General features: G+C 38.8%; 1 protein-coding gene across 1 annotated transcript; it reads left to right on the top strand.

The window, feature by feature from the left end:
- The first annotated feature begins 445 nt into the window (after window positions 1–445).
- On the top strand, window positions 446–6,390 carry LOC106081504 (argininosuccinate synthase). Its single transcript, XM_013243510.2, has 3 exons — window positions 446–915; window positions 5,211–5,693; window positions 5,938–6,390. The coding sequence occupies exons 1-3, from the start codon at window positions 502–504 to the stop codon at window positions 6,268–6,270; spliced, it is 1,230 nt and encodes a 409-aa protein (XP_013098964.2). The 5' UTR covers window positions 446–501; the 3' UTR covers window positions 6,271–6,390.
- The last annotated feature ends 6,085 nt before the right edge of the window (window positions 6,391–12,475 follow it).

Raw genomic sequence — 12,475 nt, forward strand, 5'->3', positions numbered from 1 at the left:
GAACTACAGCACGCCGTTTGGGCTAGGCTATAAAAAGGAAATCCCTTATCATTGATCTTAAACTTGAATCCGAGAGCATTCATTGACATACGAGAAGTTTGCCACTGTTCCTTAATGGTATATTCATGGGCGAAATTTGCATATTACCTGGGTTGGGCGTTTTTGCTAGCCAATTTAATTCTTTTTGAATATGGATGTTTAAACATAAAACTTTAAAGAAAACAAACCTTTCTTAACAACCATCAACGCATCATCATTTTTTTGATGGGGCCCCGCCAAGTATTAGATTGAAGATGATCTGAGGTAATTAAACTACGCCTATGTTATCATGATGAAATTCTTATCTGGCCAAAAGATGTATGAATGTATGTATGAACTCTGTATTAGGATTCTAATCAAATCATTACTCTCCATTTTCCAATTTAATCTAAATCATATTAGTTCCGTTTCAGAGTTGTCAAAGAAAACAACGAATCTCTAACGTTTTTATTCCGTGCTGTCATGGTTGAAAAAGTGATTTTAGCTTATTCCGGTGGCTTGGATACCTCATGCATTTTGAAATGGCTCTTGGAGAAGGGCTATGAAGTCATATGCCTTATGGCCGATGTTGGACAAAAAGAAGATTTTGAGCTTGCCAAACAGAAGGCCTTGAAAATTGGTGCCAAACAAGTCATTGTGGAGGATGTGAAAGAAGATTTTGTCAAGAATTATATCTGGCCAGCTGTACAAATGGGTCTTATCTATGAGGAACGTTATCTACTTGGTACGTCTTTGGCTAGACCATGCATAACGGTGGCCTTAGTTGAGGCCGCGAAGAAGTATCAGGCCAAATATATAGCCCATGGTGCTACTGGTAAGGGCAATGATCAAGTGCGATTTGAACTGTGCGCCTATGCTTTGTTGCCCTCAATAAAGGTAAGTTGAAGATATATAAAAAGAGAGAGAGAGAGATAGAGAGAGGGAAAGAATGAAATGGAGATACTCAGAGTTGCCATTTTAATTGTTAGTGATCACATTTAATTAACATAATTAATGGCTGATATTATTAAAACAAATAAAAGAGGAAATAGATAAATAAAAACAAGTAAAAAGACATTAAGTTCGGCCGGGTCGAACTTTGGATTCCCACCACCTCGGGTATATATGTAAACCCCATTTCGTCACAATCTGGTGAAATATGGATAACTTAAGCACCCAATTTCGACACGGAAATTGAGTGGTCTAATAGTGGGTTGCCCAAAAAGTATTTGCGGATTTTTGATATAGTCGGCGTTGACAAATTTTTCACAGCTTGTGACTCTGTAATTGCATTCTATCTTCTGTCAGTTATCAGCTGTTACTTTTAGCTTGCTTTAGAAAAAAAGTGTAAAAAAAGTATATTTGATTAAAGTTCATTCTATGTTTTATTAAAAATGCATTTACTTTCTTTTAAAAAATCCGCAATTACTTTTTGGGCAACCCAATATTTATGTTACTATTCAATTTTGTAGAACCGATCTGAACCATATTAAGGTCGGATATCGTGAGGCTCAGGAAAACTCACTGTTTAAAATTTCAGCGAAATCGGCAGATCGGTCTATATGACAGCTATATCCAAATATAGTCCGATCTGCACCATATTTAGGTCGGGTGTCAGGAGGCTAAAAATAACTCACTGTTTTAAATTTCAGCGAAATCGGTTAAAAAATAAAGCTTTTATGGGCTCCAGTCCCCTTATCGGCAGATCGGTCTATATGGCAGCTATATCTAAACATAGTCCGATCAGAACCATATTTAAGTCGGATATTGGGAGGCCTTAAACTACTCACTGTTCCAAATTTCAGCGAAATCGGATAAAAAATAAAGCTTTATGGCCTTCAGACCCTTTATCGGGAGATCGGTGTATATGGCAGCTATATCTTTGAGGATTGCATATGCGCCATATAGGTTCAGATTTGGATACAGCTCCCATATAAACCGATCCCCAGATTTGATTTCTTGAGTCCCTAGAAGCCTTAATTTTCATCTGATTTGGTTAAAATTTGAAACAAAGACTTGAGTTTTGACTTTCAATAACCATGCCAAGTATGATCCGAATTGGTCAATAAACCGATATGGCCCCCATATAAACCAATCCCTGGATGTGACTTCTTGAGCCCTTAAAAGCCTCAATTTTCATCCGATTTGGCTAAAATTTGGAACAAGGACTTATGTTATAATTTTCAACATCCATGCCAAGTATGGTCTGAATCTGTCTATAAACAGATATGGCCCCCATATAAACCAATCTCCGGATTTGAGGGGATTTGTTTAAAATTTGGCTGAAATTTGGAACAAAGACTTGAGTTTTGACTTTCAATAACCATGCCAAGTATGATACGAATCGGTCAATAAATAGAAATGGCCCCCATATAAACCAATCCCTGGATGCGACTTCTTGAGCCCTTAGAAGCCTCAATTTTTTATCCGATTCTGCTAAAACATGGCCCAAAACCCTATCTTATGACTTACAACATCCATGCCAAGTTTTATCCGAATAATTCAGATACAAACTCAGGGTACATTTTTAGCGGAATCCATGGTGCTGGGTACCCAAGAATGGGCCCGGAATAACTTCCAATAGAGTTTCATAGTTTCCCCATCGCACAACTTTTTTTAACTTGGAAAGTTTGGAGGGGTAGTTTTTTTTTTGGGAGTGGTTCTGAGACTTGTTGGCAATTTTTGATAACAGATTTGAATTCTTCTCACAAATACCTTTCATTAGGGCCCCATATTGACCCGTTCGAAATATATGCCCGTTTTAAATGAAATTTGGGGTCGGGCGCTCCCCTTAAGACTTAGCCCCACATAATAATTCAAATACAAATTCAGTTAATGAGGGTACATTTTTAGCGGAATCCATGGTGGTGTGTAGCAAAGAATGGGCCCGGAATAACTTTCAATAGAGTTTCATATTTTCCCCATCGCACAACTTTTTTTTAACTTGGAAAGTTTGGAGGTGCTACCACCTCCAAACTTAGAGGAATCCATGGTGGTGGGTACCAAAGAATGTGCCCGGACTTTCAATAGAGTTTATATTCCCCATCGCACAACTTTTTTTTTAACTTGGGAAGTTTGGAGGTGGTAGTTTTGCGAGATTTTTGTTTTTGGATAACAGATTTGAATTCTACTCACCAATACCTTTCATTAGGGCCCCATATTGACCCGTTCGAACTATATGCGCGTTTTGAATGGAATTTGGGGTCGGGCGCTCCCCTTAAGACTTAGCCCAAAATTTTTATATTGGATGACAATTTTGTACTGTACCAACGAATAATTTTCAATAGAGTTTTATATTTTTCTCATCGGATAGTTTTTAACTTGGGGGTTTGGAGGGGGTAGTTTATTTTTTTGGGAGTGGTTTCGGATACCAGCCCCGTTCGAAATACATGCCTGTTTTAAAGAGGGAGGATCGGGCGGCTCCTTTAATACTTGGCACCAAAAATTGATATGAGATGGTAAATTTGTGCTGTACCAAGGAATAACTTTCAATAGAGTTTCATATTTTCCCCATCGAATAGTTTTTAACTTGGGGGCTTTGGAGAGGGTTGTTTTTACATGGCATTTAACTCATATGACCTTTTTGAAGGAGTTTTGGGATTGGGCGGCCTCCTTCATTCTTGGCACCAAATGTTGATATTAGATTCGCATTCTGCGCCCAAATACTTTTGTTGAGACCCATATTTTCCCAGTGGGTAGAATATGGGACTTCTATGTTACCGTTTATGTGGGGTTTTTGTAGTAAAGGGGAGGGTTCGTCCCCCTTTAGCTATCAAATCAAAATTGTTTACCCTCCACCATAGGATGGGGGGTATACTAATTTCGTCATTCTGTTTGTAACTACTCGAAATATTCGACTGGGACCCCATAAAGTATATATATTCTTGATCGTCGTGACATTTTATGTCGATCTAGCCATGTCCGTCCGTCCGTTTGTCTGTCGAAAGCACGCTAACTTCCGATGGAGTAAAGATAGCCGCTTGAAATTTTGCACATATACTTCTTATTAGTGTAGGTCGGTTGGTATTGTGAATGGACCATATTGGTCCATGTTTTGATATAGCTGCCATATAAACCGATCTTGGGTCTTGACTTCTTGAGCCTCTAGAGTGCGCAATTCTTATCCGATTGGAATGAAATTTTGCACGACGTGTTTTGTTATGATATCCAATAACTGTGTTAAGTATGGTCCAAATCGGTCCATAACCTGATATAGCTGCCATATAAACCGATCTTGGGTCTTGACTTCTTGAGCCTCTAGAGTGCGCAATTTTTATCCGATTGGAATGAAATTTTGCACGACGTGTTTTGTTATGATATCCAACAACTGTGTTAAGTATGGTCCAAATCGGCCCATAACCTGATATAACTGCCATATAAACCGATCTTGGGTCTTGACTTCTTGAGCCTCTAGAGTGCGCAATTCTTATCCGATTGGAATGAAATTTTGCACGACGTGTTTTGTTATGATATCCAACAACTGTGCTAAGTATGGTTCAAATCGGTCCATAACCTGATATAGCTGTCACATAAACCGATCTTGGGTCTTGACTTCTTGAGCTTCTAGTTTTTATTATAACCTTAGAAAAAAAAGGAGTTTGTAACATTGTAACAAGAAATGCCTTTGTTATGTCCTCCACCATAGGATAGGGGTATACTAATTTCGTCATTCCGTAATTTCGTCATTCCGAAATATTCGTCTAAGACCCTATAAAGTATATATTTTCTTGATCGTCCTTAAGTCGAGATAACCATGTCCGTCCGTCCAACCGTCTGTCTATTGAAAGCACGCTAAAGCTAGGTGCTTGAAATTTTGCATACATACTTCTTATTAGTGTAGGTCAGTTGAGATTGAAAATGGGTCAAATCGGTCCTTGTTTTGATATAGCTGCCATATAAACTGATCTGTGGATTTTACTTCTTGAGCCCCTATAGGGCGCAATTCTTATCCAATTTGGCTTAAATTTTGCACTATGACTTCTACTATGGTCTCCAAGAGTCAAACCATGTATGGTTCGAATCCGTCCATAACCAGATATAGCAGGTCAATTTTCATCCATTATCCTTTGTTTGCCTATAAAGAGATACCGGGCACAGAACTTGCCGAATGCGGTCCTTGGTGAAGGGTATTTAAGATTCGGATCCGCCGATCTAACCACGCTTTTACGTGTTTTCCTTTCTATACATTTCAGATCATTGCCCCCTGGAGAGATGATGAGTTCTGCCAACAGTTTCAAGGACGTTTGGATTTAATTGAGTATGCCAGAAAACACAATATTCCAGTTACAGCTAAACCTTCAACACCCTGGAGTACAGATGCCAATATTTTACATATCAGCTATGAATCTGGAATCTTGGAAGATCCCAATCAAATAGCTCCAGAAACTTTATATGAAATGACTAAAGATCCTCAGACTCAGGCACCTAAGCAATCCATGCGTATGACCATAACATTTGAAAAAGGTTTGCCAGTTAAGTTGAACGATAAGTCACAATCACCTTTGGAGATATTGGAAATTCTTAATTATGTGGCCGGTTCATATGGTATTGGTCGCATTGACATTGTGGAAAATCGTTATGTGGGTCTTAAGTCGCGTGGCGTTTATGAAACACCTGGTGGAACAGTGCTGTTCCAAGCACATCAAGATTTGGAGGTGTTCTGTTTGGATAGAGAGGTAAATTGAAGAAAATATGCGGTAAAAAATTTTACAAAATTTGAAATATCGAGAGGTTGGAGTTTTAAAGCAAATTTTGTCGCAATTTGATTTCCATGGACAATTTTAGGAAAGTTTTGAAACGTTTTTTTGAATTTTTTTATGGAAAATTTTGTTGAGTTCAATATTCCTTTTTCGATATTCACATTTGATATTCCCTCATGCTCTTTAGAAACTAATTTCTCATTTTCCATTTTCCTTTCAGGTTTTACGCTGCAAACAATATCTGCGTGATCGTATGGCTGACTATGTCTATAATGGCTTTTGGTTCAGTCCTGAAGCCAACTATGTGCGCCAATGTTTGGAACTGTCACAGGACAAGGTAAATGGCCAAGTGGTTATGGAGCTGAGGCCAGGCTATTGTCAAGCTGTAGCCCGCACAGCCACCACAAATGCTTTGTACAATCAAGAGCTGGTGTCAATGGATGTCCATGGTGAATATGTGCCACGTGATGCTTCCGGTTTCATAGCCATCAATTCAGTGCGTCTAAGAGAACATGTTCGAGCCTTTGGTCCTTATGAAGTAGCGAAAAAATAACAAAACTGTGTGTGTGTGTGTGTGTGAGAGTGTTTGTACATATATATGGATGTGTGTAACCTGTACAATTTGCTATAACGATAAAGAGCTACATGAAATTTCTAACAATTACAAACTATTGTTCATTGGTAGTTTCACTTAAGTTCTGTAGGAGGGTTAAAACTTTCTCCATGCTTCAAATACACAGAAATATATTTTTGTTAAAATTTTGAAAAAAACTCACATATCGACAAAATTTTCTCCTAGAAAATCTAATTCAAAGATTTAGTATGAGAATAAGACTTCCATCAAATATCCTATAAACCCTTCCCTTCCACCCTTCCACCAAATATCCTATGGTTTAAATTTTTCTCATTTCCTGAAAAGTTTCTATTTTTCTGTGTATATGGGGTTCACTTACTCGTTGGTGTGTAGGGTGTTTGCTGGGAAACGGAAGTATGATGTTGTTGCTGACTTGGTTTCCGGTTGTTGCGTTTTTTTTTCATCAAGTGTACAAAAATCATTGGAAAACTTTGTGTGGCTTCTCAGCCTAGCTTTGGTTTGGCTTTTTTTCAGGTTGGTTTTTTTGTTGTTGTTGTCCTGCTGGCCAATATATAGTTTCCAATCGTCACGTAATCAATCAAATACTTGATTGGTGTTCGAAAATCATTACGGCTCACATATTCATGCTGCCTTTGTTGAAGTGAGCAACGAGTAAAGCAAGCAAGACAAAGGTTTTTTTTTTGCAATTTGTTCCACCCACTCTCTCTCTCGCACTATCGCAACTTTGAATTATCCAACCTAGGTCCTAGGGCCCTTTATTATATTGCGTTCATATGTGTGGTGAAACTTTTAACGCCTACATTCTTTTTAACCTTTTCCGTTTTTTTTTTCGCAGGCACTTTGAGTTCCGTTTTTTTATGAAGGGTGACTTTGGCAAAAAGTGCTTTGTCAGTAAAGCTTTTAATCTAGGCAGGTTCATGGGCCCAAAAAAAAAACCAAAGCGAAAAAAGACAGAAAATAATAAACGGCAAGAGTCAAATTGATAGAGGAGAATCAAAGCCTTCGCTTAGACACATAGTAGCATGTGAATAGCGGCAGAGAGTTTTTTCCAAACACTCATAGGACTCTAATGAAACAAGAGCCTGTCAAATTTGTCAGCCTGTTGGCAATTAATACCTCCCTCTGGATGTTTGTTGTAGCGTATAAAAGGCAGTTGTAGTCAAGCAATATAGCATAGAGAGATCAAATAAATTGTTCTATTGTTGAAATCCATATTTTTTGAGGCATGTGTGGAAAATCGTTTTTCTTCCTTTCCTAATTGCTTTCTTCCTTTGCAGAGCGCGTAAAAGCAAATGCCATATGAGGGACGTTTAGCAATATGAGTATGTGGTATTTATTGGTGTTAATATGTTTGCTGGGAGCTAAAAAAATGCTTTGGAAAAAAAGAACTCAAGGAAAATCGGACAAAAGTTGAGGCTTCCAAGAGCTCAAGAAGTCAAATCGGGAGATCGGTTCATATGTGAGCTATATCAGGTTATAAACCGATTCAGACCATACTTGGCACAGTTGTTGGAAGTCATAACGGAACACCACATGCAAAATTTCAGCCAAATCGGACAACAATTACGGCTTTCATGGGCTCAAGAAGTCAAATCAGGAGATCGGTTTATATGGGAGCTATATCATGTTCTTGACCGATTTGAACCGTACTTGTCACAATTGTTGGGAGTCATAACAAAACACCATGTACCAAATTTCAGCCGAATTGGAAGAAAATTGCGCTGCCAGGGGCCCAAGAAGTAAAATCGCGAGATCGGTTTATATGGGAGCTATATAAGGTTTAAGACCGATTTGGACCGTACTTGGCTCCGTTATTGGGAGACATAACAGAATACTATGTGCAAAATTTCAGCCAAATCGGATAAATATTGGGTCTTGTAAGGGCTCAAGAAGTCAAATCGGAAGATCGGTATATATGGGAGCTATATCAGGTTTTAGACCGATTTGGACCGTACTTGATACAGTTATTGGAAGTCATAACAGAATACTATGTGCAAAATTTCAGCCAAATCGAACAAACATTGGGGCTTGTAAGAGCTCAAGAAGTCAAATCGGGAGATCGGTTTATATGAGAGCTATATCAGATTTTAGACTGATTTGGACCGTACTTGATACAGTTATTGGAAGTCATAATGGAACACTACGTGAAAAGTTTCAGCCAAATCGGACAAACATTGCGGCTTCCAGGGACTCAAGAAGTCAAATCGGGAGATCGGTTTATATGAGAGCTATATCAGGTTTTAGACCGATTTGGACCGTACTTGATACAGTTATTGGAAGTCATAACGGAACACTACGTGAAAAGTTTCAGCCAAATCGGACAAAAATTGCGGCTTGTAAGGACTCAAGAAATTAAATCGCGGTTTATATGGGAGCTATATCAGGCTATATACAGATTCGGACCGTACTTGAAACAGAACATTACATTCAAAATTTCAGCCAAATCGGACAAAAATTGCGGCTTCCAGGGTCTCAAGAAGTCAAATCGGGAGATCGGTTTATATGCGAGCTATATCAGGTTATAAACCGATTTGGACCGTACTTAGCACAGTTTTTGAAAGTCTTAACAGAACACTACGTACAAAATTTCAGCCAAATCGGACAAAAATTGCAGCTTCCAGGAGTTCCAGATGTCAAATCGATAGGTCTTTTTATATGAGAGCTATATCTAAAACTGAACCGATATGGTCCATTTGCAATCCCCAATGACCTACATCAACAATAAGTATTTGTGCAAAATGTCAAGCGGCTAGCTCTATGCGCTCGACCGCTATCGTGATTTCGATAGACGTACGGTCGGATGGTCGGACGGTCGGTAGAACGAACGGAGGGACATGGCTAGATCGATTCAGGACGTCGAGAAGAACAGGAATATATGGGGTTTTAGACGAATAATTCGAGTAGTTACAAACGGAATAACTAGATTAATATACCCCCATCCTATGGTGGTGGGTATAAGAACCTGCTAAGTTATGGCAGCTCGAATCGGGGGCACCCACCAGCATGGATTCCGCTTAAAATTTACTCTTCAACCGGAATTGATTGCTGCTTCTATGGTCATAAGAATTCATATCGGAGTATCGATATTTAAGCACCTATATTAGTATATAGACAAATCTGGATCATATTTGGTACGGATACTGAGTCATAATAGAAGTCCTTGTGCCAAATGTTGCTCAAATCGTATGAAAATTGAGACTGCTAGGGGCTCAAGCAGTCAAATCCGAGGTTCGTTTTATATGGGGGCTATATCAGTTTATAGACCGATTCGAATCATACTCGACACGGATGTTGGAAGTCCGAACAGAGGTCATTGGGCCGAATTTCAGCCAAATCGGATTGAAATTGAGACCTCTAGGGGTTCCCGAAATCAAAACTGGGGATCGGTTTAAATGGGGGCTATATCAGTTTATTGACTTTTGAAGGAGTAAAGCTAGTCGCTTGAAATTTTGCACAAATACTTTTTATTAGTGTAGGTCGGTTGAGATTGTAAATGGGCCAAATCGGTCCATGTTTTGATAGAGCTGCCATATAAACCGATCTTGGGACTTGACTTCTTGAGCCACTAGAGGGCGCAATTCTCGTCCGATTTGACTGAAATTTTGCACGTGGTGTTTTGGTATCACTTCCAACAACTGCTCTAAGTATGCTTCAAATCGGTTCATAATCTGGTATAGCTGTCATATAATCCGGTCTTGGATCTGGACTTCTTGAGCCAATAGAGCGCGCAATTCTCATCCGAATGAACTGAAATATTACACAATGACTTCTACAATGATCAACATTCATTATAACTTGATATAGCTCCAATAGCATAACAGTTCTTATTCAATATTCGTTGTTTGCCTAAAAAGAGATACCGCGCATAGAACTCGACAAATGCTATCCATGGTGGAGGGTATATAAGATTCGGCCCGGCCGAACTTAGCACGCTCTTACTTGTATTTGTATCGTATTTATTGTGAAAAAGCCTCTATGGTACAAATACCACATTAACCACGCTCGACAACCCTGTTTATTAGCTGTACTTTTCCCAATGCATGTGTTTTTCGTGTAATGACAGATTTTTTGTCTGCGACAATTACACTACTTCCATGGTGCACATGATTCTGTGCATCTGTTGGAAGTTCCCCTATTTGCCATACATGCGTTTGCTCCCTTCATAAAAATCCCAACATGTATCGTCTTCAAATTGGCCTTGCAATATAAGATGACATTGATGGGCTGCAAAAATTTTTCATAATTACGCCATAAACTCATCGATGTCATAGAAGATAGTTGATTACATCTCACCTTTTCCCTCAAGGAATGCTGTAATATTCTTAAGAATATTTATTGAATTTTTGTTTTTGACAAGCAAATTTTCCAACGTTCTTACTGTGTCGAAATGAAGTTTTGTATATGCCAAATATTTAAGTCTGCAACAAATTAACTTTAATTGTTTGCAATCAGTGATGAAACCCCGTTTTAACTTTCACACAAACTTTCTGTTGATTTTTGGCAATTCTTTTTTTTTTTTCGAGGTCGATGCTGGTTGTCTGAGTTTGGTTACTATTGCTTTTTTTTTGCATTGAAGTTTTGTCGGTTTGCTGCTCTACTTGTTCTGTGTGAAGCAACAGCAACAGCAGCATTCACTACCTTTCCGCAAAAATTCTCCTTTGTTTAATTAAAATGAATTTTACTTCTACTTTAGTGCTTTTTCAGATGTTTCTGCGAAAATTAGAAAACTGTTTCTAATTACTTGTGCTGATGTTTTTAAGTGGTATCTCTCATTCCAAGTAACAATCAAAAATGATGCCTTGTGTGGCATCTTGAAGAGTGGTATCTTGTGGAAAATTAAATCCTGGAAGCATGGTGGAAGATGCAGAGAACTGCAATTGTGGGAATGAGTTAAAAAAGTGAAGCTGCAAGAGAAAGAGAATCGGTGCATCTAATATGAAAGTAGCTTAAATTGATGCATTTGTGAAGGTGATTAGAAAAGACAAAATTTATGGTGTCTAACTCCTTCTTGCCTCAAATATATCATACAAAATTTTTTATATAATTTTTTTTTTGGCATAAAGTGAGAAAATTCATTAGGCATCTAACAACGGCTGTGACGCCTCTCGCCATATGCCGGGCTTTTGTCTCTATCGGCCAAAAACCCACCTTATCTCTTACGACATGTAAATCCCATCGGCACCGCCGTCGCATTACTTCAAGGTGGATCTCCTGTGGCACTTATGCAATGCGTCTTAGTGTTCCTGCGTCCAGGTGCCAGCTCCATATATCTGTCGCTATTTCATTGATGTGCGTTATGGTCTCTTTTTTTTGACCTGAGTATCTCCACGACAAAATTTATCAAAGCTATCCTCTCTGCTGCACATCTTCGTGGGTAGTTTGATCTGCTCTTCTATTGGGTTGCCCAAAAAGTTATTGCGGATTTTTCATATAATCGGCGTTGACAAACTTTTTCACAGGTTGTGACTCTGTAATTGCATTCTTTCTTCTGTCAGGTATCAGCTGTTACTTTTAGCTTGCTTTAGAAAAAAAAAATTTAAAAAAAGTATATTTGACTAAAGTTCATTCTAAGTTTTATTAAAAATGCATTTACTTTCTTTTAAAAAATCCGCAATTACTTTTTGGGCAACCCAATAGTTGCGCCAGCTTTGACAGAATCCACCACCTCTTCTTCTTCGTAGATGCAGAATGGTGAGCTGCATTTTCCCATTCTATGTAGGTACTTGCGGAAGTATCTGTATCCAGATATTGCCTGCGTCAAAAAAAAGTTTACATCGGGATGAGGTTAAAGGTCCATCTGCTTCGCGTGTCATTATTTCATCTCGACGCTTTAGGGCCTGTAGGTCTATTGGCACCATGCCAATGGCGTGAACTGCGGGTTCATACACTGTTCGGTAAGATGACGTAATTCTCAGAGAGGCCGTGCTCTGTACCGAAAGCAGCGCCTTTGGATTTACCCAAAATCCCCGTGGGGATTTACCCAAATCTAGCATTTATAAAGAAGAATACTATTGCAAGCTTCCATCATTAGCTTGCGCCTGTATGGTAGAGACTCTCCGATGTTCGTCATTAATCGCCCCAATTGGGCCGTTATTTTGCCTCGTACTGCGTCTGAGCAGTAGAAGTCAATTTGGTGAAGAGTCGTACCGCTAGGTATTTCACT

Source organism: Stomoxys calcitrans, chromosome 5 (assembly GCF_963082655.1).
Source record: "Stomoxys calcitrans chromosome 5, idStoCalc2.1, whole genome shotgun sequence".
Lineage (NCBI taxonomy): Eukaryota > Metazoa > Arthropoda > Insecta > Diptera > Muscidae > Stomoxys > Stomoxys calcitrans.

Excerpts from the sequence above, each read along its gene's own strand:
- LOC106081504 (XM_013243510.2), top strand. The coding sequence starts at position 502 with ATGGTTGAAAAAGTGATTTTAGCTTATTCCGGTGGCTTGGATACCTCA. Across the intron at positions 916-5,210 it reads CTTTGTTGCCCTCAATAAAG|ATCATTGCCCCCTGGAGAGA; the intron begins GTAAGTTGAAGA and ends TATACATTTCAG. Across the intron at positions 5,694-5,937 it reads TGTTCTGTTTGGATAGAGAG|GTTTTACGCTGCAAACAATA; the intron begins GTAAATTGAAGA and ends TTTTCCTTTCAG.